This window comes from Asparagus officinalis, chromosome 4 (genome assembly GCF_001876935.1).
Source record: "Asparagus officinalis chromosome 4, Aspof.V1, whole genome shotgun sequence".
Lineage (NCBI taxonomy): Eukaryota > Viridiplantae > Streptophyta > Magnoliopsida > Asparagales > Asparagaceae > Asparagus > Asparagus officinalis.
Window position 1 is genome coordinate 135,660,855 of NC_033797.1, and position 24,199 is coordinate 135,685,053.

A 24,199-nucleotide genomic window follows, 5' to 3' on the forward strand; every position below is an offset into this window, starting at 1 on the left:
TGATATGCAGTTTATGCCCCAAAAGGCAGTAAAGGGTTAAGCATTGGCAGATTTCTTAGCTGATCACCCGGTGCCAGGGACATCTAAATTGTATGAAGAGTTGCCTGATGAAGTCGCTGGAACTTACGTTACTCGAGAAACCACACAGGTATGGAAATTATTCTTCGACGGTGCATCTAGAGCAAACCCTCACGGAGCAATCACCGCAGGAGTGGGGGTCGTACTCGTTTCTCCGAACAGTCACGTAATCCCAAGGGGGTTCTCCCTAATCGAACCCTGCACCAACAATGTAGCCGAGTATAATGCTCTGCTATTAGGAATGCAATTTGCCGAAGAACTTAATGTTCAGCACCTCGAAGCTTACGGTGACTCTCAGCTCATCGTTAATCAAGTCCGAGGGGAATACGAAGTGCGGCATGAGGATCTCATCCCGTATCATATCGCAGTGCTAAAGTAAGCTGAGAAGTTTAAAGGTTTCTTTATCGAATACATTCCATGAGTTCAAAATGCTTACGCAGACGCTTTAGCTTCGCTGGCGACTTCATTAGCGCTTCCTCCAGGGGCTGAAACTACAATCTCGGTTACAGGACGTGAGTTATACTATTTTAAGATACCTATGGAGGAAAGTTCCGATGAGACGACGACAGGGGAAGTCTGTACAACCTCGATGGAGTTTGAAGCTAGAGATTGGCGATTCCCGTATATCGACTATGCCATATACGGAATATTGCCTGATGACCCTAAGGAAGCGGCCACTATCAAACGAAAGGCCCTCCAGTTCTATTATGATGCGGTTTCTCAAACCCTATACCGTAAATCACATGACGGAGTTTTGCTTCTATGTCTTTCCCGGAAAGAAGCGAAAGAGGCCCTCAAAGAAGCTCATGACGGAATATGCGGGGCTCATCAGCCCGGAGCTAAATTAGGAGATCGTCTCCGACGAATCGGCTATTATTGGCCAAAGATGTTTTCAGACGCAGTCGACTACGCTAGACACTGTCATGCATGCCAAATTCATGGGGACTTTATCCATCAAGCGCCGGGTAATCTGCATCCTACATCCGCAACTTGGCCATTTGAAATGTGGGGCATGGATGTTGTAGGACCAATTTCTCCCCCAACCTCCAAAGGACACCAGTTCATTTTGGTCATAACCGACTATTTCTCCAAGTGGGCGGAGGCAATCCCGCTAAAAGATATCAAGACTTTAAATGTGATCAAGTTCATTAAACATCACGTCATCTATCGTTTTGGAGTCTCAAGACGAATAGTTCATGACAACGGGACACAGTTTGTTAGTTTTGGATTTCAGCGGTTCTGTGATAAATTTCGCATCCAAAGTGTTGCATCCACGGCATATTATCCGCCAGCGAATGGTCTTGCAGAAGCTTTTAACAAAACCATTGTGAAGCTCCTCAAAAAGTTTATCTCTAAGAGCTGACGAGATTGGGACGAAAGACTCGGCGAATGTTTGTGGGCCTACCGCACAACAGTGAGGACCCCTACAAGAGCTACGCCATTCTCTTTGGTATATGGCTGTGAAGCCGTGTTGCCATTAGAAATCCAAATCCCTTCCTTAAGAGTCGCTATCACAACCGGACTGACGGAGGAAGAGAAACATCAATGACGCTTGCAAGAACTCGAAGCCTTAGACGACAAGAGACTTCAAGCTCAGCAACAGATTGAACTATATCAAGCCCGTATTTCTAAAGCCTATAACAAAAAGGTTAAGGAACGGATTTTCAAGAAAGGTGATTTGGTTCTGGCTAATCGACGACCCATGGTGATGACTCATAAAACCAAAGGGAAGTTTAATCCCAAATGGGAAGGGCCTTTTATCGTTGAGACAGTCTATTCCAACGGAGCTTACCGTCTCATCAACAAGAAAGGCGACAGACTTATGATGCCAATTAATGGAAAATTTCTCAAGCAATATTACCCGTAAGCTACAAGTTTCTTGAGCTTAGCTGGGGGTTGCTCATCAAATGTTTGTATGAATAGATAATTCTCCTACTTTGTATGTCGTCAAGTTAACACTACACCTCTGACGACTTAAGTTGTTGAGAAGTATTATAATAAAGAAAAATTTCCTAAGTTGTTGGATTGATTCAATGAAAAAGTCTTAGCAACTTAAGATGTGTCTAGCTTCCCCAAACGCAAGTCCTATAACTGCGTTTCAAGTCTCTCGAACGCAAGTCTTAATCCTGCGTTCTTGGTTCCTATAAAGGGGGAGGTCCACACAGAATATCAACTACAACGTGGAAACTTCCAGAGATTACCCAAACAACAACAAAGGGGATCCTCAACAAGTTGGAGTGCGTCAGACTTCTCTGAACGCAACTCAAATCTCAGAGCTGCGTTCAGATCTGTTTGAACGCAAAGTCAGAACCATGCGTCTTTGATAAAGCCTGCGTTCAGATCATACGAACACAAAGGAATAATTTGCAGAAGTTCCAACATCACAACAAGACTGCAACATCCCAGACAAACACAGAAAAATGCAAGAAAAACAGCAGCAATTCATTTCATGCAGATAATAAGTGTTTGAGGAAGTAGCATAGAGTTATTACAAAATCAAAAGTAAGAGTTGCTGGGGTTTAAAGTAAAGAGAAACTCATAAGATGAGCCTCTGTATTCGATATGGATTTTTCGTGCTTCGCCAGCACCTCTTCTCTAATTCTCTTGTGAAGCTCAGCATCAGAAACCGTAGCAGCAGCAGAGGCCTCCTGTTTTAGCACTTCGACAGCCTCCTTCTCAGCCTAAACTTCTGATGCGAGAGTGGCATCCTCAAGGCTGAACTCTTCCTGAGTTATCTCCCCTGCATTCAGTCTGGCCTTGGCTTGGCGACGTTGCTTCTGCAAGTTCCAGATACGAGCCTTCTTCTCTGAAATATCCAGAACTCGGACCCTATCAGCAATCCCCTCCTTCAGCATAGCGTCGCCGATGGCCCATTGGATTTTAGACTCCAAGTCTGTGTGCTGCAGCTCCTCTAGATAACGAGCGGCCCCCGAGTATCGATATATCGTCTCGTCAAAGCGCTTAGCGTAGAAGGGGTTGACTTCCGCAAGAGCTTTCAACCCTTCCACAATAGGCGCTCGAAACTCAGAGAAAGAGCCCCACCCGTGCATCACAATGCAGAAAGCTTGCCTCACCAAGTTTTCTAAACGTCTGGAAAGAAAAAGAACAGAATGGGGAAACAGACGAACCTTCTCATCACACACCCGCTCGAAGTCCTCGTGCGGGAAGATCACAGAGATGGGTGGAATAAGAGGATCCTCTGCTCCTTCATCATCAGATATGACAAGAGGTTCGGCAACAGAAGCCCCACCTGGCGTACAAGCTAAAGCAAAGTTAGCAAAATAGATGGAGACAAACGCAGCAAGTCTAAACATGCGTTAGGTTCACCCTGAACGCAAGAAAGTTAAACTTGCGTTCAATAGCCATGAACGCAGGACTTCTGCTTGTGTTCCAGATTGGAAGATTAATCTCTTCATCTTATCAGTAAACACGGAAACCTGCATCCGCATGCAAGACCCAAAGAACACATGAATGATTGTTCGTACTTAAAACAAACAAATCTTATCAACAAACACAGAAATTTCTCCGTGTGTTCAACATCAAGGGTTTGATTCTTCACCATTACAGTGGTGGGAGGCGTCGACGTCGGCCAGGAAAAGGATCCGAAAACCTTCTTTGACGGCGGGGTAGGGTGCACCGTCTTGTCGTCATCGCTCGAGCGAGATCTCTTGGAGGCCATCGCTGGAAGATGACACGAAACTGCCGAACAGTTTTTGGAATTAACGAGAAGAAGCTCGTTTCTAATTTCAAGAAGGAAGCCTAAGCGATTAAGGCCCTTGACAAGACCAATCAAGGCTATTTATATATATAACTATTGTGGGTAGTATAGAGTCCCAAGACTCCCGCCCAAAGGAGGTCTCTTCGTCATCATTACAGCCGCTTCAACTTCCTATTAGACGCGGGACAAAACCCTGCGTCCATAAAATCAGACCAAACGCAACAATCTGGAGATGCGTTCTTACAAAAATACGCAGCTCCACTCAGGAGCGTGAACGCAGGGGGTACCCCTGTTTCTAGAATCTGACTTTTGGGAAAATATGCTGCTTGGGTTTAAAATTCCTGCAAAATTTAAACAAAGTAGTGGACAAAGTCTTTCCAATCCCAATATTAAATCCATAATGGGTTCCATTCCTACAGAATTTGAACTCCATCTTCCTCAAAGTTGCTCCAAACGCAACACTTCTAACTTATCGACTCTCACCAATAGAGTGATAGGTCCCCAAAGTTACTCCGATCGCAACACTTCTACCTTATCGACTCTCGTCAATAGAGCGATAAGTCCTCAAAGTTGCTTCGATCGCAACACTTCTACCTTTTAATAGAGCGATAAGTCCTCAAAGTTGCTCCGATCGCAACACTTCTACCTTATCGACTCTCGTCAATAGAGCGATAAGTCCTCAAAGTTGCTCCGATCGCAACACTTCTACCTTATCGACTCTCGTCAATAGAGCGATAAGTCCTTAAAGTTGCTCTGATCGCAACACTTCTACCTTATCGACTCTCGTCAATAGAGCGATAAGTCCTCAAAGTTGCTCCGATCGCAACACTTCTACCTTATCGACTCTCGTCAATAGAGCGATAAGTCCTCAAAGTTGCTCCGATCGCAACACTTCTACCTTATCGACTCTCGTCAATAGAGTGATAAGTCCTTAAAGTTGCTCCCATCGCAACACTTCTACCTTATCGACTCTCGTCAATAGAGCGATAAGTCCTCAAAGTTGCTCCGATCGCAACACTTCTACCTTATCGACTCTCGTCAATAGAGCGATAAGTCCTCAAAGTTGCTCCAAACGCAACACTTCTAACTTATCGACTCTCACCAATAGAGCGATAGGTCCCCAAAGTTGCTCCAAACGCAACACTTCTATCTTATCGACTCTCACCAATAGAGCGATAGGTCCCCAAAGTTGCTCCAAACGCAACACTTCTACCTTATCGACTCTCATCAATAGAGCGATAAGTCCTCAAAGTTGCATCAATCGCAACACCTTCCACTTGTCGACTCTTAACAATAGAGCGACGAGACTACAAAGTGTGCCACGATAATATTACATTCTTGGCACTTATAGGATTCTTCCAGTATTTAAGGCAAAAACATAATACAAGAAGAATAAATAGTTGTTGTCGCAATATTAAACTGGTATTTCATTGTTCCATGTCAAAACATGATATGAAAAAGAAATAATAAAAAGCCAAAAGGCAGCACTACCTTTATTCAAAAGGAAAACAAGGTGACCTAAGATAAGTGTTGTTCCTACCAAAAGAACGATACAAAAACAGGCTCATCAATTCATCAAATTAAATGAAGCTAGCTGAGACTTAATGTTAGAAAGTTTTTCTTCATGGTCGGTCCGAACCAGCATTTCGGCCCGTTTCCGAAGCTCGTCCTCGCTAGACAGCATAGCGGCCACCTCCTTCTTGGCCTCCTCCAGGGCATTAGCTTTTGCGCGGTAATTCACTAGAGAAGTAGCACTTTTGACGTTGAGCTCAGTGACGATGACTTCTTCTCGTTTGAACTGAGCATTCATCCTAGCCAACTCTACTTCAGCAGCAATGATCTTCTCTCGCAAATTCTCCAAAGAAGTGTTGGAGAGTGCTAGCTCAGCTTGTTTTTGAGCATGCAGTTGTTGCAGATGTTCCACCTCAGCCTCTTGCTCTGCTATATGACGTCGAGCGGCTTCATACTTATTGAGTTCTTCGGCTCGAATATCCTCAAAAGTAGATGCAATCTGCGCTTGGATATCAGCGCGACCCAAAGCCTCCAAGAATCTGAGTTGTCCCTCTAGACGTGAGATGGCTTCGGAGCAGCGCTGAACAACGTCAACGTCACCTACGAGCTTGAGGTTGTTCAAACTATTCATGAGCATGGGCTTGAAGGTATCAAAAGTATCTCGTCCGGCTAGCACAACCTCAATTATTTTCTTGGTAAGCCCTCCCAAGTAGTCAAGGGAAATCCTGACAAAATCTGGTACGTCTGTGAGGTTCGAAACGGCGATAGGAGACGGCACAGAAACTTCTGAAGATACTAAACCAAGTAAAAGACCAGCAGGTGATTTCGGTGTAGTGGCTTGGGAAGGAGTGCCAATATCCAGCTCTTGCCTCATGTATCATAGGATCTGCATGAGAAAATCGTTTAAATACAGATTAAAGATTAGTCGAGTCGAAACAAACGACACTTACCAGTAAGAGGTAGGGGAATGTAGGGTGACGCTTTGTCGAAGAAGGATGGTGGAGGAATATTCCAATCATCGGGATCATCGCTGTCCTCACCCAAGCTGTCATTATTCCCTTCATTTCCACTTCAGGTACCATCATCATCTGTGGCATCCGCACCATCGCTATGAGCCATAGGTTCCTCTCCGCCCACCGGAGGGACATGCTTTCTGAGCATCCGTCATAAGTTTGGAAGCAGGGGGTTCGAGCGTTAACTTCCGACGAGCTCTTTTGTCATACTTGGCTTCTTCGACCAGCCCTAGCGCCCTCTTTCCAGTGGCACTCTTACTCCGAGTCTGAACTCTTGAAGGTTTTACCTCGCGAGTATCCGGCATCCTGACCTCTTCCTGAATTGGCTCTGGTGATTGTTGCCGTTCGTCCTCTGGAATCGACTTCTCATATGATAAATATTCGCTAGCACCACGGGCGCGGAACCTTTTGGCACTCTTCTTTGAAGCATACCATTTGCGGATGTCCTTCAAACAAGAAGTATTCATATTGTAAGCTGAAATCGAAGAAGCGGCCTGGTACCAGGTACAGAAGCTCAGAGAGGTACGTGCATTGGGCATCTTATGTGGTAGCCGGAATTTTGCTCCGGTACAACCAGCCACCGAGTAGTACCAAGCTCGTGCTCCTTCATACACATTACCTGTGTACGCAAGAGTAGGGTTTGGGTTCCCAACATAGAGCTGATCATAGCCAAATTGCCGAGAAAAGCGATAAGGCTGATATGGTTCAATAAAGCATTTCCTCCCTTGTCGAAAAATAAGATAGCCCGGGCGAATGTTTATGAGCCACCAAAAGGCGCCCCTGCTAAGTATGGTAAAAGAATTCGGTCCCGGAGTGTCTTGATGAAGTTCTCCATACGCGCCGCCCTCGAAAGCGGAAAACTTGCAAGCAATCTCGTAATTATAATCCCGTCTCAATATTTCACGGAATTTAACTTGATACCAACCTGCCCATTCAGAGGTTTCTAATTGCTGAACAAGAGGAGTTGAAGTGCCACTTGATTCAGGAGTCGTCATTATCGGAGGACAGTGCAACACGAACCAAGATACCAAATAAATGTATGGCATCGGCACTCGAGGGGTTGGGGTCTGAATGATAGTCTTCCCGTCGGAATCCACTTTCTTGACAGCAATAAACTCGGAAGATAGTTCCCGCAAGCCACTTTGTAAGCAGCACACCATGGCTGAAAGAAGATTCAAGGGTCGTTCATAAGCCAGTAGAACAGAAGGGTATAAGACCTCTACGGTAATAGCATCCACCGGTCTTGTGGGTACCACACAACGCTTCAACCAGAGAGTCAGAAAACCAGCGAACAAAGCCATGTCAGAGATAGGAACTTCTGCCTGATAGTGGAAGCTTTCGAACGTAGTAAACGTTGGGAAGACATCCTCCTCGGCCTCGCAAGTATATTGAGAGGTTGCATCATTGATGCATTCCACGATCTTCTCAAGAGTACTGGCGGCTAAGCGAGTCACATCGGCTTCTTTGTCCCATAGATTGCGGAAAAGATACTCCGACCACTGTCCTTGTTTTACGCCACTTGCTCTTTTCCCAGTAATTTGTGCACATATCTGGAAATGGCACATCAATTCCCAGTAAGTGTCGTAGATTTCGGGAGCACCATTTTTCAGGATCTCTAATTCCCTGCTTCCGGGAACAAACTCCTCATAAGGCAGTTCTCCAAAGGACAATCCAGAAATTTCAAACATTTCGTGGAGAGCGAAGCCCGGTTCACCAACTGGGGTGAAAAAGGTGCCGGTGTGAGGGTTGTAGAATTCCAGCATAGCGAAGAGTCCACTGTAATTCGGAGAAATGCCATATCGAGTGGCCATTATTGGAACTCTCAAATCCAAAATTCTCAAAGGTTATTCTAGTTCCTCCAAGACGAAATTTATCATCCGGGCCCACCAGTCCCGTATCACTGGAGTGAACCCAAGTAGGGGCCCTGAAATCCCGAGCAGGGAACTCTCCTTTGACAGAAATAAATGTTCTAATGAACACCTCCGCCAATTTAGCAGACTCTCCGACAGGATGCTCTTTTTGGAATAAACCTGGTTTTAAAGCCATAAAATTATTGAAACCGGCGGGATGAGTACCCCGATGAGTGATGTGCCCCGTAGCAACACCGCCTTGGTCCTGAACAAGTTCCCAATTCATCGACCGCGGGATAGAAGCACACTGATAATAAGAAAACGGCCACATCCTCTCCAAATTTGGAAGGAAAAGGCGACGATTATTGACAATCCTCAGCCATTTGTAGTTCCCTTCCGACACCCGCTTGGGGTCCATCTTTACAGAATCCCCGAATAGGAAAGATGGCTTCTTTAAAATCTCACGCTCTGCGGTTTCGAATTTGGCATTTGTAACCAAAGACCTGAGAGTCTCAGGAAAGGCTTGAGTGATGAGCTTCGACCGTTCTTTGTGGGTGTTCTGAAACACTGGATATTCAAAGGCGAAGCTGAAGATTGTATTCTTCTCCGCACCTCCCGCATGACCGAAGTAGTGGTTGAAAGAAAGAGGCTCTTTGGAGTAGCATACTGCAAATAGAAAAGTTAGTCATAAGAAGTCTAACTCAAGAATACAAGGTTCAGACCTACGTCCAGATCATTAAATGCAGAGCCTCAACCCGCAACTAAATTTCTGAACGCAAGGTGTAGACCTGCGTTCGGATTCTCGAACGCATGGTCTCAACCCACATCTAAAATTTTGAACGCAAGGTTCAAACCTGCGTTGAAATTTTATGAACGATGGAGCTAGCCATGCGTTTTCTTGAAATTGATTACCAGCTCAGAATTATCTCTTGAGCTTAAATACAGATCGTCAATCAAGGATTGGAGATGAGAGACCTGTCAAACCAATTTCCAACGGTTCAACCTTACCATTAGTTGAAGAAACCAGCGACGAAGGCGTAGGGATTTGATCATCCCCGGAGGTTCTAGCCGAAGGAACATCCTGAGCTTGGGCGGTCTTCGATTTAGAAGCTATTTTCTTCTTGGGTCCTATGGCAACTGTGGCGAAGAAGACGAAGATGGGCGAAGTATTTAGGAACGGATCCTTTCCTCCGTTGAAGTGCTGGAGAAGATGAACAGTAGCCCTATTTAGAAATCGAGAAAAAAGGGGAAAAGTCGAATGACTTTTTGATTTGACCTCAGTGGCCCACTTATAAACAGATGTAGCTGTCAAATCGAAGCGGGATTTTAGGTAAAATCTCACCTGAAACGTGATTCTCGCGTTTTCAAACAGAGGGGTTTCAACTCCCGAACGCACCCTCACGTTCAAACAGTCGAACGCATGATTTAGACATGCGTTCTGATGACCGAACTCAGCCTATCACATAAATAACTCCTTTAAAGGGGTTAATATTCCAAGCAATAACCCCAGATAAGCTGATCAAGAAAGAAGATGAAGTAAATCCCTCCGAGGCCATCCTTCTGACTAAGCTGGGGATGAAGTCCTTCTGATACAGGCTTGTGGTTCTCTCCATCTATGACGACAGATCTGTCTTAAGCTCAGAAATGCCCAGCTTCCCTGAAGACGACGAACTTAGCCAAACAAGCTAAAGCCCAAGTCATTACAGATGAACCAAAAAGGAATGATGAAGCCAACGAAGACGCTCCACTCAATCTGCGATGAGGTGCATTTGATCAACAAAATTTTTGGGTTCCAAAGTGTTTCGAAAATTCGTCTCAGTCAACCGCGAACTTTCGAAAACTTTGGAGGGGGTTCTGTAGGCTGTCTAAAAATAATAATAGATAGCTGATTCCCCACCGACGATGAAAGTTACAATCTGACGACTTCCAGAAGGCTATCTTTAGCAACACTCTGACAGAAAGAGATTACGAATCGACGATCTCTTCAAACCAAGACGTGGAAGTCCTCCCTACGTACCATCGTCAAGACACAACACCAATACAATCACCTACACAGTTTCAACCGCTGCAAACATGAATACAGCTTCTTATGTGAGATGATTGATCTTGATGGCTGTGACAACAACATGACTAATATTATATTAGCAACTATTAGAGATGCTGATGAGCAGTGTAATGATATTCGACACACTGAGGAGCACATGGTTAAACCATGCAAAGAAATCTTAGTGGAGATCGTGACCTGCAGTTGATAGAGCGTTATTGAGATGCCTCAATTGTCACAAATGGCCCGAATAAGACCTTCTTTACTGGTCATTGGTGTCATCCATATATAAAGACAGAGAAGCTCGAACACAGCTCTAACCGCCACCGAACGCAGCTCCATCGCTGTCAACGCAGCTCATCAACCGCTGCCAAACGCAGCTCCATCGCTGTCAATGCAGCTTGCCAACCGCTGCCAAACGCAGCTCCATCGCTGCCCAACGCAGCTAGCTCATCAATCGCTGCCAACGCAGCTCTATCGCTGCACAACGCAGCTCACCAATCGCTGCCAACGCAGCTCTATCGCTGCACGACGCAGCTCGTCACAGCAGCTCTTTCCAATCACCGCCAGAACGCAAGTCAAGGTTCTGACTCATTCAAACGTGATCGTAACAATTTTGAAGCTGTTCTCTACCCACGATATAGGGAGTGGTTTACGTGGGTTGTTACACCCGATTAATGGGGGTAACTAAACCCCCATTTAGGCGCGGATTATGGGGGCAGTTACACCCCTAATCCCTCTATAAATATCAACAAACTCAACAGAGTTAAGGATCAGATTTTTGATAATCAGATCGATGGACGGATTTTTGGAGATTGGATTTTGATTACTTGGAAAGGATCTTTCGATCAGATTTCCTAGAATCAGAAAAAGAGGATTGACTCCTTACACAGTCTGGGAAATCAACAAACGGAGGAGCTCTAAACCGTCGATATTTGGTTTATTAACCGAATTATTTTCGGTTTGAATAACTCTATTACGAGAGTTTGTTGCTTGTTCTGAATCACGAAACTCGTCAAGAGTTATCAGCCAGACAAGACTGTTGTTCCAGTGAGCATAGATATTCGGATCGTCAACGAGAAGCAAACTCGACGCAAGCATTCGAGGGAGGCATCTCATCGCTACCAAGAAGGACCCAGAATTAAACAAAGGAGAGAATCCAGATCATTCTCTTCTCTTTTGTAATCGGAAATCCAATTGTAATCGAGAGTTGAGAGAGTTGTAATCATTCTTTTTTTAAGCAGTTAGAGAGAATAAAATCAAATACAGTTCTTTCATTCATTTTTCTTATTACAAATTTTCCACAAACATCTATCATCAGTAAAATGTAAACAAATTACTAAAATTTCTAATAATAAACCCCTTGAATCCTACTAATATGAAGATTTCTTCAATCCAGACCAGTCTAGATTTTCTTCAAGTCTAATGAAACCAAAATTTCTTCGCCTACATTCAAACTATAATTCTTCCAATCAAATAAGATTTAAACTAATTACTTCGATCTTTTTTAATTTCATTCTGAATTCTTTAAATCTAATGAGTAAGTTCTCTCAACCCTAGAATGTAATACATCAATTGAGAAGTCAATGTGGATTCTTTAAATCTAATGAGTAAGTTCTCTCAACCCTAGAATGTAATACATCAATTGAGAAGTCAATGTGGATTCCAAGAACATATCCACACAAGACTCTCAACCCTAGAATGTAATACATCAATTGAGAAGTCAATGTGGATTCCAAGAACATATCCACACAAGACATATTCAATTAACTCCCCCATCTCGATATAGCTAAACTATATGAATCTAAACTATAGATAAAGTAAGAACCCGAACCTAATCAATAGCTAAATTTTGAACATTTAAGTAAGATGTAAACAAAATACTAAAATTTCTAATAATAACCCCCCTGAATCCTACTAATACGAAGATTTCTTCAATGCAAACCACTCTAGAATTTCTTCGAGTCTAATGACACCAAAATTTCTTTTCCTACAATCAAACTATAATTCTCCAATCAAATAAGATTTTAACTAATTACTTCGATCTCTTTTAATTTCATTCTGAACTCTTTAAATCTAATGAGTACGTTCTCTCAACCTTAGAATGTAATACATCAATTGAGAAGTCAACGTGGATTCCAAGAACATATCCACACAAGAAAAAGTTTTTGATACACGAAAAATCTATACTATCCCAACTTGGTGAAACACAAATAGAAATTAGTTTTTTGCGTCAGACTTATTCAATTAACTCCCCCCCATCTCGATATAGCTAAACTATATGAATCTAAACTATAGCTAAAGCTAAAATAATAAATAAAGTAAGAACCCCAACCTAATCAATAGCTAAAATTTCAACATTTAAGCACTATAATTAAGGTAGAGAGCGTGCGCTTAGAAGAAGAAAATATTCAACAGTTTATGATTAAACCCATGAAGAATTAACATTATCTAATACCATCCGTCTTAATATACAATTTCTCATGCTCATATCAACAAATTCCAATTAAAAAAATACTTTTAATTCCAATGAAATAGCATTAAAACCCTAATCACTATTCGAAGAGAATCAAGATAAACTCACATCCGTCCTTGAGATTCTCCTCCCTGAACTGATTCGGTACGTGATCGAAAAATCGTTGGGGCCAATCGCCGCCTGAGACCTCAACCTCAAGCTCGAGTTCATTCTAGAAGAAGAAGGAAACTGGGGCAAATCTTGGGGGGTCATATGCAAAAAAAAGCCAAAATAGATTGTAGAGAGCCAACAACATTGCTTTACACCAAATTACTGTGCTTAGGAGTAGTATATATAGAGAAATCTTGGTTACCATAGCTTTACACCAAGAGCCACTCAAAAATCACGCTATCCACTTTCAACCCTCAAATTACTGTGCTGTTTCAACCCTCAAAATACTATGCTCAGAAATAGTATATAGAGAAATTTTTGTAACTGTAGTTCTAAAGAGTTGCAGCTGAACGTTATTGTGCTTAGGAGAAATTTCATTTACTATAGCTTAGGAACAGTGCTGAGTCTGTTAACTTTAGTAGTATATAAAAGTGTGCACCCAGTGCAAAACACGTCTCTATTTTTTTTAATTTTAGCTATATTAATTCTGTTTTTATATGTTTTTATAAGTGCTATGGTAACATTTTTTAAAATGCTACGGAACCGTATGTGACTCTGTGTTATAGTGATAATACTATAGTATATTTTTAAAAAACACTACAGTTCTAATATGTGCTACAGTAATAATACTATATTAAATTACTATATTATTTACTCTAGAATGAATAATAAATCTTTTGGATCATCGTGTTATAATAAAGGAATAGACATATAGATAGATAAATTATGATGATTAACAAAACCCGACCCGTTATCAATTGCTCGTCATTTTTGCCTCGGCCATATAACTCCCTGCGTAGATCTCAAATCCTCCAGCGTCGCCGTCTGCCACGTCTTCTCTGGAAGCGGAAAATCTGGAGGCGATGGCCACGAGGATCGAGCAGAAGTCCCGCAAAGTCGAGACCTTGCTCAAACAGTTAAGCTCTCTGGATTCCAAAACCCTAATTCGAAGGGATCGTTCTTAACTCCGACGAATTTTTTTTTTCCTTTTTTCGTTAGATTTAAGCCGGTGGAAGCTCTGAAGACAGCGCTTGAGGGATCGCCGACGAGCATCAAGGACGAGAGGTGCAAGGTTTGGGGTTCTTTTCGATCTGGTTTTGAGAAATTAGGTTTTGGTTTTGTCGGAGAGGAATCTTTGTAATTGGGGTTCTGGATTTGGTTGTTGCAGTCGGCGAATTGGATCGTGGTGCATCGGGCGATGATGGCGATAAAGGATGTGGATGGGATGTTCTCGACCTTGGATCCGGAGTACTATGACATTCTCATGAAGTAAGATTCATTTCTGTATCCGGCGATTGTTTTTATTTTGTGTAATTATAGTTATATGCTTCTCGTCCAATTTTCATCTGTTGTCATTGCTTGCGCTCTTTGTATTCTTGATACCAAAATGGTAGCTTTGGGCCCTGATTTTGGTTAAATGTAGGAATTATATCGAGGTTCTGAAAAAGTAGCATTGAAACAATAGTAAGGTGGAAGACTTGGAGTAGATATCCATGATGTTAACTTGATTGAGTGTTTTGGGAGAGTGCAGGAGGAGACGCATCTAAGTAGGATTTTGAACTCTTTTAGAGATACGAAGTGTCGGTTCTGAGAGTGCAATTTTAGAGAACCTAGGCTAGGATAGTCTGGATGCGTATTACTAAAGGCACAATAATATAGCTAGTCTGGAGATGAATTATGAAAATGAACTTTTTGTGCAGTTTCTTCCTCTTTCTTCTTCATTTCGTTTGCTTGTGAGTTTGATGGGTTTTTATTCTATGATTTCCCACTCCTCTAACTTGTTGGGCTCCTCTAACTTGTTGGGAGAACATTAGAAATTGATAAGAACGTGTTATAAAAGATTTTAGTTTTTGGTACCCTTGTTTCATGGACAACTGAGTCATAAGGGCCCCAATCCTCAACTAGAAAATAAACTACAACTTGATCTCAAGGTCGCTAGGGTTACTCAATGTGCATTAGATTTTCTTCTGTCCTTTCTTATCTCTAAAGATCTTGGGCTAAGTGTGCTATTGATAAAGTGGTGGTTGTGGTTGACATCAAAGGTGGAGTGATAGCGTGGAGAAGTGAGAAGGGACATATTTGGGTGAAATTGACCTCTGTGAGAGCTAAAATGGCCCTTAATCTTAAGTTAAAGAACAAATTAATGTGAAATCTTAGTCAGGTACAAGTTATAGCTATCTAATTAAGTGCATTACACTTTTCTAATTTTGTGGTTGCTTTGTACTTAGATGAATTCCAAATGATCTCTTTTATTGTTATGTATATCTCAATCATCCGTGATAAACCACGAGTAGGCAACCTCATTGGGCACCATCGATCATCTGAATTTTGGTCTAACCGATAACCATGAACAAAAATATGGTTATCATTATCCATAAGAATTTCCACTGTCTATGAGCTAACTAGATCTTACTCATTTTGACTTGGCTAAACTGACAGTCATTGATAGCAACATGACTATCAATCCTTGTAGAATAATTATTAGTATCCATTTGAATTTCCACTCTCTATGAGCTGACAATATGGTTGTTAGCATTATCCATAAGAATTTCCACCGTCTATGAGCTAACTTCGTCTTACTCATTTTGACTTGGCTAAACTGACAACCATGGGTAGCAACATGACTATCAATACTCGTAGAATATTCTACCATCTACAAGCTAGTTAGACCTTTTGTGTGATAACCAAATAGCTCGGTCACTCGCTTGACATTATCAGGCTTTATATTTGACTTAACTCCCTCTTGAAGCATAATCTGACCCATGATATCATTTGTTGGGGAGTAACTTGGCCTCTCTAGAAAGTACATGTCTCTAAACAATGGTTGAGCAATAAATTAACTCAAAAATAAAAACTATTAGGCATTGGCCTAAACATTCTATGTAAGTTCATTAGTCTTCCTATAACTTGTATGAATTTATGATAATCGCTTGCTTCATTTGTGAGTATATCTCAATCATCAATGAAAAACCATGGACCCCCATCCTCCAACTGACTATCTTGGCACTTTCCATCAAAATAATAATGAATAAACATATGTAGAATTTTGAAAGTATCTAGTAAACATCAAAGTACTAAACACACAAATTATCGAAATTATGTATCTCCATGTTTGTCTTAACAACATGAATGTTCTATTTGGGGCATTTGTTGAAGGCAAAATTTTCATCTAATTAAATTAAATATGTCAAAGAGTCATGTGGTGTTCATTGTGTTTCAATATATTAGATAATAAAAAAGTATGTAATGGTGGGCTATTTGTTTATAGGACTTGACGCTTCATTTATCTTGTTATTAATTTAGTCCAATATATAAAAAGTTGAGAGACTGATTGTCAATTTTCTTTGCTTGAAAAGATAAAAAATATCATCAAGTCATACAAAGTCTGGGAAATTCTCCTAGCAAATGATGCTAACTTGAACCTATTTATTCCTAACTTTTTAGGCTAGCTCGATTAATTGAGATAATCTAGCTAGTGCGGAATGTTCTATAGCTAGCGCAACTCGTAATTGATTGCTCTTTTTTCATTCACCAATTCTACTAAAAAAAGTGTTTGTATGCTTTCTAAGAACAAACAATGTCATGATAAAATTTATTTAAAATCAAAATTATGTTAGATGAGAGTACTCAAGAGTAACATGTTCTTGCAATTATTGTAATGGGCTTACTACGTTTGCACATTTGTCCTCTAGTTGCATTGTGCAAGTACCATGGAATTCGGAAACGTGGAACAATGTAGTAAACCATGACCTGGGTTCAATCGTCTCAGATTCATGATGAAACATGACCCGGTTCACCAATTTTAGCAAGCTGGCTTAGGATTCAAACTAGTTAAATTTTTGATGAAAAAACACTTTCAAAGAATAAATAACAAAAAAATGTGAGAAATTAAGCAAAAAGCCTTGATTGTAATATGATTCTGAAGATTCTTTTATCATTACCGATATCAATTATCATCTTACTTAAATTTGACTCTTACAGAACCTCTGGTTCCTACATTTAAGAACAGAACCTAAAACGTATGTCCCCTGGGTACCGTATAAGCATATACCCCTTACCTTATTCCTAGTGAGTGGCATGTCACACTCTCATACCTATCTCGTGAACTGGAACGAACTGGTTCTCGTGCAACTATGGTAACTATTTCTAACTCGGCCCACATTTGGACCTAATTACAATATGCTTTACCCATGCTCCAATCCTTTACCTCCATAAGAGAGTTGCAAATCTCAAAGCAAAAGGCATGAGAAAAAATAGAGAAAGTTGGCTCTTTTTCCATAACAATAGTAAGCACAGTCATAATCCCGACGATATCAATAAGAACAATCACTTGCGATGTTGACAAAGGAAGAAGCTTCCTCCTTATTTCCAACAAGAGCAACAATCTTTTCCATGCTTTTGATGGACAAAACCTCGTCGAGATTTCCTTTAGACTTTCAGCTTAGTCTTCAACAAGATAGCATCTTCATTACTACCTATGATGCACGAATACAGATACGGGACACAGATACAGGACGGACACGGATACGGGATATGACAACATCTAAAAAATAGGATACGGGGATACAGCAATGATTTTTTTTTAAAAAATTATTATTATATATAGATGGAACGTAATATGAAAATCTCGATTTAGTATAAATGAGTAACTTTCTCCATCAGATTTATGATAATAATATGATGCTGGGTTGCTGCTCGAACTCAAAAACCGAAGGAGATGATGATGACATTGGTGGTGGTTGTGCTAGACTGGGAGGAATGAAGGGTGGACTTGAGGAGTCGGAGGAAGGAGGAGTCGGTCGTCAGGATCGGGTCGGAACAGCAGAGCGGTCGGCGGGATCGGGTCGGAACAACGGAGGTGATTGAATCAAACAGGAGTGCGCTGGGAGATTGAGAGAGAGGATTAGGGTTAGGGTTAGGGTTTTTTCTTTTTTTCTTTCGTTTGAGTCAGCTGAGGATCGAATTGAACGGGAGATTTGAGAAATATGGATGAGTTTTTTTATCGAATGGTTCGGGTTGGATTTTAACAACCAAACTCGTAACCCGCAACCCGAATGAATCGGTCTTCGGCGAATCCGAGCCATGTCCGAGCTCCTTTGATCGTGTCTGAGCCTAATTTGACCGTTGACCGGTGTCGGACACGGATTGACTGTGTCGGACACGTGTCGTGACGAATCCGTGTCTGATTCGAGTCGAACACGGATTCGTAGCCTCCGGAGGCGAATCTGTGCTTTAGAGATTGCTACTTTAACAAAACAATAGCTCAGTCACGATTTCTACAAGCACAACATACTTCATGATATTAACAAGGATATAATTCTACTTTGCAATTTGGTTAGTAGCAACAGACGATCACACCAAAAGGCCAACAATCCCTACAATCCATAACAACGGCAACATCAATGCTCAGCAACCACAAATTGTGTTAGTTGTCAGTTTATGGATGCCACTACCAAATTATACAACAGAAGCTAAATCAACTCCATCAAATGAAATTTATGCTCTGGCTGCTTTTTTTCCCTCTGAATTTGATTCACAACAACTTCACCAAAAAACTGATGCATCTCCTAGAAGAGATGATAATGTCGAGGATTATGAAAGAATGTAATCACATTCATCGAATTGGTGATCTCAACAACAAAACAACCTACTCCATGACTTCGATAGGACAAAACTTTCTCTATACCCTCTAATATCAATTGAAGAAGTCTCTGTTGTCATACCGAAGAAGGCAGCAATGCCCTTGGCGTGGAAGACATCTTGTAAACCATGAGTGAGCATGACACTTCCATTATCTAGATAATATAACAATAAAGGTAGGAAATCTCGAAACATTAATACCATACGAAAATATTAACCTAAAATGTCATCTGAAGACTCTGAATCTATGAGGATTGTAGGAATCTCTAAAAGGATTTCTAGTTAAGCATACTTTAGCAAAGAAAAATCAAATGTTCTAACAAATAATCTGATAATGTGTGTTCTTTTGATAGATTCTAGTTATCTTGTACCCATCCACCTTCTAACAAGAGTACAAAAAAGGAGCTGAACAAAATTACTTTTGTGAGAAGTCGTTATAAAAGTGAAGCGACAAGGCTTTGTATTCACACTAAGCATCTTTAGCGCCTCCTTTATATTTATAAGATAAATATTTCAGTATGGACAAGGCGTGCAACTGTGCTCAAGCTTTTTTAGAAGATAAATATTTCAGTATGAATATAATATACTTCAAATAACATGACGAAATGGCATAATCATATTGCTATAAAAGGCTACAAGATATCGTTGTTCGCTGTACAATGGACATGAATCTTATCTTAGATTCCCATTTTGACCATTATGCCTTATAAATAAAGAAATCAACCCTATGATTGCAGAAGACGTGATCTCTGCTCGCAAGGCTTTTTCTCAGAATTGATTGATAGACATCAAAACTCCTTTAAAGAAAAAGGATGAGCTGAATTGTAGTAAAGATCGCGATTGCATAGGGCAATGCTTTATATGTCTCTCCACATATTAGAAGATGGCGAAACCATTTCAATTCACATAAAAATATTTCAATTTTCCCATTTGACTTATGTAAAATATTAGAACTTGAACATTCCACTGTCACTCTGGAAATTCTTTGGCTATGATGATATTTTTCTCTCAAAGTAATTATTCCTTTCAAAATATAATATTGTAATAAAACATTCAGATATTGGTGTAAGACATCTTTGGCTCATTCCATAAAGCCATCTGTGTTAGTGAAATATCTAGGAACCCAAAATTTTCCCTCCTACCCTAGAAATTTGTTTATAATAATTTTACCAAGTGTTTTCAAAGATACCTTTATCCCTCAACGCCTCGTGGCTCTAAATAAATGTATATTTATTTCCAGCTTCATGGATATTTTTCTGAGAATGATACAATTCGTTGTATTATGCGAACAAATAATTTATTCTTTGCACTCGAAATAAAAAATATAGCATGTGAAGGTGAATTATTTGTTCGTAAAAAACAATAGTTTGTATCGCTCTCAATCAAGAATATTCATAGATTTAGAAAGGAATATAAGTTCTTTGAAGCCATAATGTGTTCAATGAATAGTGATATCTCTGAGTTCTTGAGATATTTGAGTTCTTGGAGATATTGTTTAAGTAGATGTTTTTAAGGCATGGGTGGTTTTAAGGCATGGGTTAAAAATGGATTGTGCTATTATCCTTACATTGCAAGCTGATGTTTTAGGAGGAATTATTGCTTTGGGAGAAAAATATCATCGTAACCAACGAATCTTTTGGGTGATTATAGGATGTTGGTGTCCAATAGCTAATACTTTTAATTGTCATACGGGAAAGTTGGAGTATTTTTATGTGAATCGAAAAGATCGTTTTTCAGTATTTGGTGTATATGATGAATTTTTCGTTGGCAGACACGATATTTAGTATAGTTTTGTTCATCCATCTTGTTTAAAGGAATCGTTTAGTGTTTACCTATAGCTTTTGAAAAACAACGCTTTGTGAAGTAGTCATATCTTGGATAATTATTAGGTTATTATCTTCTTTCAGAAGGCAGAATGGTGAAGACGGAAATCAAGAGAAGAGTCATGTCCTTCATAAAGTGAACAAGGATATTTTGCAACCTTTATTGTAATATAATTATACTGTTTTGTCAAGACAATTGAAGGATATCATATCCTTCCAGAGATACCTGTTGTAGCGGGAAAAAGGCAAGAAGAGCGAAAATAGTCTTGGCAGGTTGTTTTATTGCTATTCATTTTGGGGAGGGGCAATAACGATAATCATGAAGGGTCTTCTTGTTTAGTGCCATGTCCTATCAACTATTTGTATACATGCATTCGGCTCCATTTTGAAAAGAAAAATTCCAAAAAAAAATTGAAGCCAGTTGCAACAACTTTTAGGCATTGAAGAGGCGTGAGATATGCTGTTTAGTATGGAAGTTGCGTCCTGTGGCTTCTTCCCTTTTAAAAAGGCTCGACTTCCTCAAACACAAATGTAGTTGTATTTGGTGCCTTTTCCATATCCTTTTCCAGAGGTGGATAGGTACAAGATGACAACAATCAATTAAAAGATCCCGCATAACCAGATTATGTGTTGGAAGATTTGATTCTCTTTCCGAAGTATCCTTACCGTACACTTGATTGGAACCTCTTTTACAAAACCTCTATATTCACATGACAATTTGGTTATGATCAAGATTCAGAGGATATGGATGTTCCGCGTTAGCATGGTATGGGGAGTATTTTGTTTGTGTTGGCACAAACCAGAGAAGCAACAGTTTTCTCCTTGTTTAGTGTTGCAAAATGTTTTCCTTGTTGAGAGTGATGCTGCCTTCTTTAATATGGCAACAATATGTGGCTTCTTCTATCGTTAAGGCAAAATTTTCCTTGCAGTGGAGAGAAAGGTCCTGTTTAATTCACAAGTAGGATGTCTTTTGTTGAAATCACCATCTGTTACTGCTCCTTTCCGAGTCACAGAGTGGGATTCTGCCCTTTCCAATATCACAAAGTATGTTGTTGTGCTTGTGGGAGTCATGACCAGGCGAGTATTCTGTCGAAGTAGCAATGAAGCTGCTATCTCACTGGCCAAATCGATAAAATGTTCAGCACAATTGCAACAAGAGCTGCCTACAAAGACATTGGCGAATTTGAAAATGCTACCATCTCAAAGATCTACTTCTTAATTCCAACTTTAGAATACACCTTAGATCAACCTGCTGATGTTTCACTCGTAGTTGAGTTCATATTACGCAGATAATAGTCTTGTTCTTTTCGTTCTACTTATAATTCTGGTTTGCTTTTCACACGTTTTAACTGAATTTGACATCCTTGACACGACCAAAGATTATAAAACACTTTGCTGCTAGGTAATCACAAGGATGATAACTTCGCTACTAATTGTCGTGTTGTTTTAAGCTTCCAAAAGCAAGACTGTAGCCTTTTCTTTTTATATCAATCTACATAATAAATATTGTTAGTCTGAATGAAACTGGAGGCAGAAAAGGAAAATGCATGGCCTCTTGTAGTGAAATGTAATGGTCCTTTCATCCACAAAGCTCTCCTCCTACATCCCTTATTCACCCCGCGGTCTTCTATTATTGGAAACAACCTGCATTTGGGACCCAATCTTCAGAAGCTAGCATTTCGTTTCTCTTGGACCTCATCTTTTCACACAGTATAAATGAATTTGACATACTTGATGCAACCGCATATCCAGCCTAACCTCTTTCCTTGACAGAAGTAGGAGACAGTGATCTCAAACCTCAGACTTAGAAACTAAATACTTCTCTTTTTATTCCTTTGCAGTTTCCCTTCTTTAATTTTTAGTTGCACAAGCTCCCCTATTGACTCCGATGCTATAATAGTGTACCTCATGTGTCTAAATATACAGGTATCTTTATAGAGGACTGGCCACAGGAGATCGACCCACATGCGATCAGTGCTTGAGGATTCATGAGAAGTTGACGGAGAGAGCAGGATTGGGATGCATACTACGATGTCTTGCTGATACTCTAAATACTGTCTGAGGTTCGGATGAGCAGCAAAAAATCCAATACTCGTTGGTATCTTTCTCTGAACTTAGTCACCAGTTTGTCTTTATCACAAATTTTTTTTTTTTTCTAGGTGTATAATGATTGATTATGCTGGTACGCAGTAGAGGTAGGAACTGTTCTGAAAGTAGAACCGATGAAAAAGAAACGCTCAATGCTTGAGGATGGCATTGCTGCTACCAAGTCGAAGAACCATGTACATACTATAGCGGGATGAGAATAACGTGTAATATTGTTTGTAGAGATATCTAAATGTTTCGCGATATATTCTTTCTGAACTCGCTATGTACTGAACCTTTTCTTGCTAGTTCAATTGTATACGAGACCTTATACCTTATCGACCAAAGTTCTGCACGGATCTTTGCAAGAGAAAAGAGCCGATGGCCGTGATATGTGTTTGGAGAGTGGAGTAACTTAAATCCATCGACTTTGTATTAAAATTTATGAAATGTAGATGCCAAAAATTTTACTCAACGACAGTAGTGTTGTTTACGGTTGATTCGAAAATTTTTCTTTAATTTATTCCATATACTGAATACTGAGCTCAATGATCATACTAACCAGATGTCATGACCAAAGCGTTGTTTAATTTATTCCATTTACAGTTGATGAATCTACTTACATCAGCTCGATTAACCATCGTCCTCAATAATTATCGTCAGAGATCAAAAGATTACACCATACAATCTACAGATGAACATGCTGTTGGCGTCTGAGAGCGTGGATCATCATCAAGTACCCATGATTGTCAATGATTGATCATGAAGGGATCAGAGCTGGGCCCCACATCTCAGAACACGCTTGCTGGAGTTTTTATGTTACTCTGTGTCTGCACTAATGATCACCGGGGGTGAGGGGGCACGTGCTTCTTCTGCCTACGGACAAGAATCGATGTGCCCATCATGCTTCTGGGCTCTCCCAGAGGGATGGTTGTGGGCCTGGAGAAAAATTACAGACAATTGTGATGGGACAGGGAGATCTCAAGGTAGAAGTTGGCTGATCTGATGAAGCCTTCTTTCTAATTTTCAAATAATTACTTCAAAAAGTAAGCACATCTGACTACCTAAATAGTTAATTGACAGGATCACGTGAAATACGCGCAACATGATTTTTTTTTTTTTTTTAAGAAGGTTGCACCAAATGTTGCACCAAAAAAGATATTGTTTTGTTGCACGAAGCCTGCTTCGGATATTTTCTTTGAGAACCAAGAACATCCGATTGCGGTAACTCGGTCTGTAATCGAACCCAACACCGTAAAAACGATAACCGTCCGGTCGCCCGTGGTGAGTAGTAGTTCTGTATTGTTTTTTTTTTCAAATCTTGTAATAACTTCACTTATCTTTTCTAATATTAATGTTCTCTACGAAACATTGGAAATATAAATTTGCCTCCCACATAAATATTTGCTTCAGTGACTCCATTCCCTCTCAACTATACGTCACGTGTCTCCCTCACAACTTCAAAGTGGAACAGCTCTGATGAGAAGGACACTAATTTAATCCCAATTACACAGCCTTTTTTTTTTCTAAACGGTCACCACACACAATCATTCACGCCAAGAACGACGGGGCTTAAATTATGTGAACCGCGACAAGATCGTCAAAGAAATCGTCGGAAATGATGGGAAGCACGTGAGGGTACTCGAGCAACATGATTGGAGAAATCCAAGGAACTACTAATCCCATTTCTTTAATCATGATTTGATGAGGGATGAGGATGGTTTGGCTTTAAGCTTATCGCTAACTTTGAATAATCACACAAGCGTGAGGATGATTGGTTTTATTCCACGAGATAGTACAATAACAGCAT

At 40.5% G+C, this 24,199-nt stretch overlaps 1 protein-coding gene across 3 annotated transcripts; it reads left to right on the forward strand.

Moving 5' to 3' along the window:
• On the forward strand, positions 13,681-22,813 carry LOC109839469 (actin-related protein 2/3 complex subunit 5A-like). Of its 3 annotated transcripts, none has more exons than XM_020407903.1 (5): positions 13,681-13,757; positions 13,841-13,913; positions 14,010-14,110; positions 22,231-22,402; positions 22,495-22,813. In XM_020407903.1, exons 1-4 carry the CDS (start codon positions 13,705-13,707, stop codon positions 22,364-22,366), a joined length of 363 nt encoding a protein of 120 aa, XP_020263492.1. In that variant the 5' UTR covers positions 13,681-13,704; the 3' UTR covers positions 22,367-22,402; positions 22,495-22,813. The 3 variants fall into 3 exon arrangements, with proteins under 3 accessions (XP_020263492.1, XP_020263493.1, XP_020263494.1); XM_020407904.1 differs by having other exon boundaries at positions 22,498-22,813; XM_020407905.1 differs by lacking the exons at positions 22,231-22,402; positions 22,495-22,813 and adding an exon at positions 20,389-21,230.

Excerpts from the sequence above, each read along its gene's own strand:
- LOC109839469 (XM_020407903.1), top strand. The coding sequence starts at position 13,705 with ATGGCCACGAGGATCGAGCAGAAGTCCCGCAAAGTCGAGACCTTGCTC. Across the intron at positions 13,758-13,840 it reads GTCGAGACCTTGCTCAAACA|ATTTAAGCCGGTGGAAGCTC; the intron begins GTTAAGCTCTCT and ends TTTTTTCGTTAG. Across the intron at positions 13,914-14,009 it reads TCAAGGACGAGAGGTGCAAG|TCGGCGAATTGGATCGTGGT; the intron begins GTTTGGGGTTCT and ends TGGTTGTTGCAG.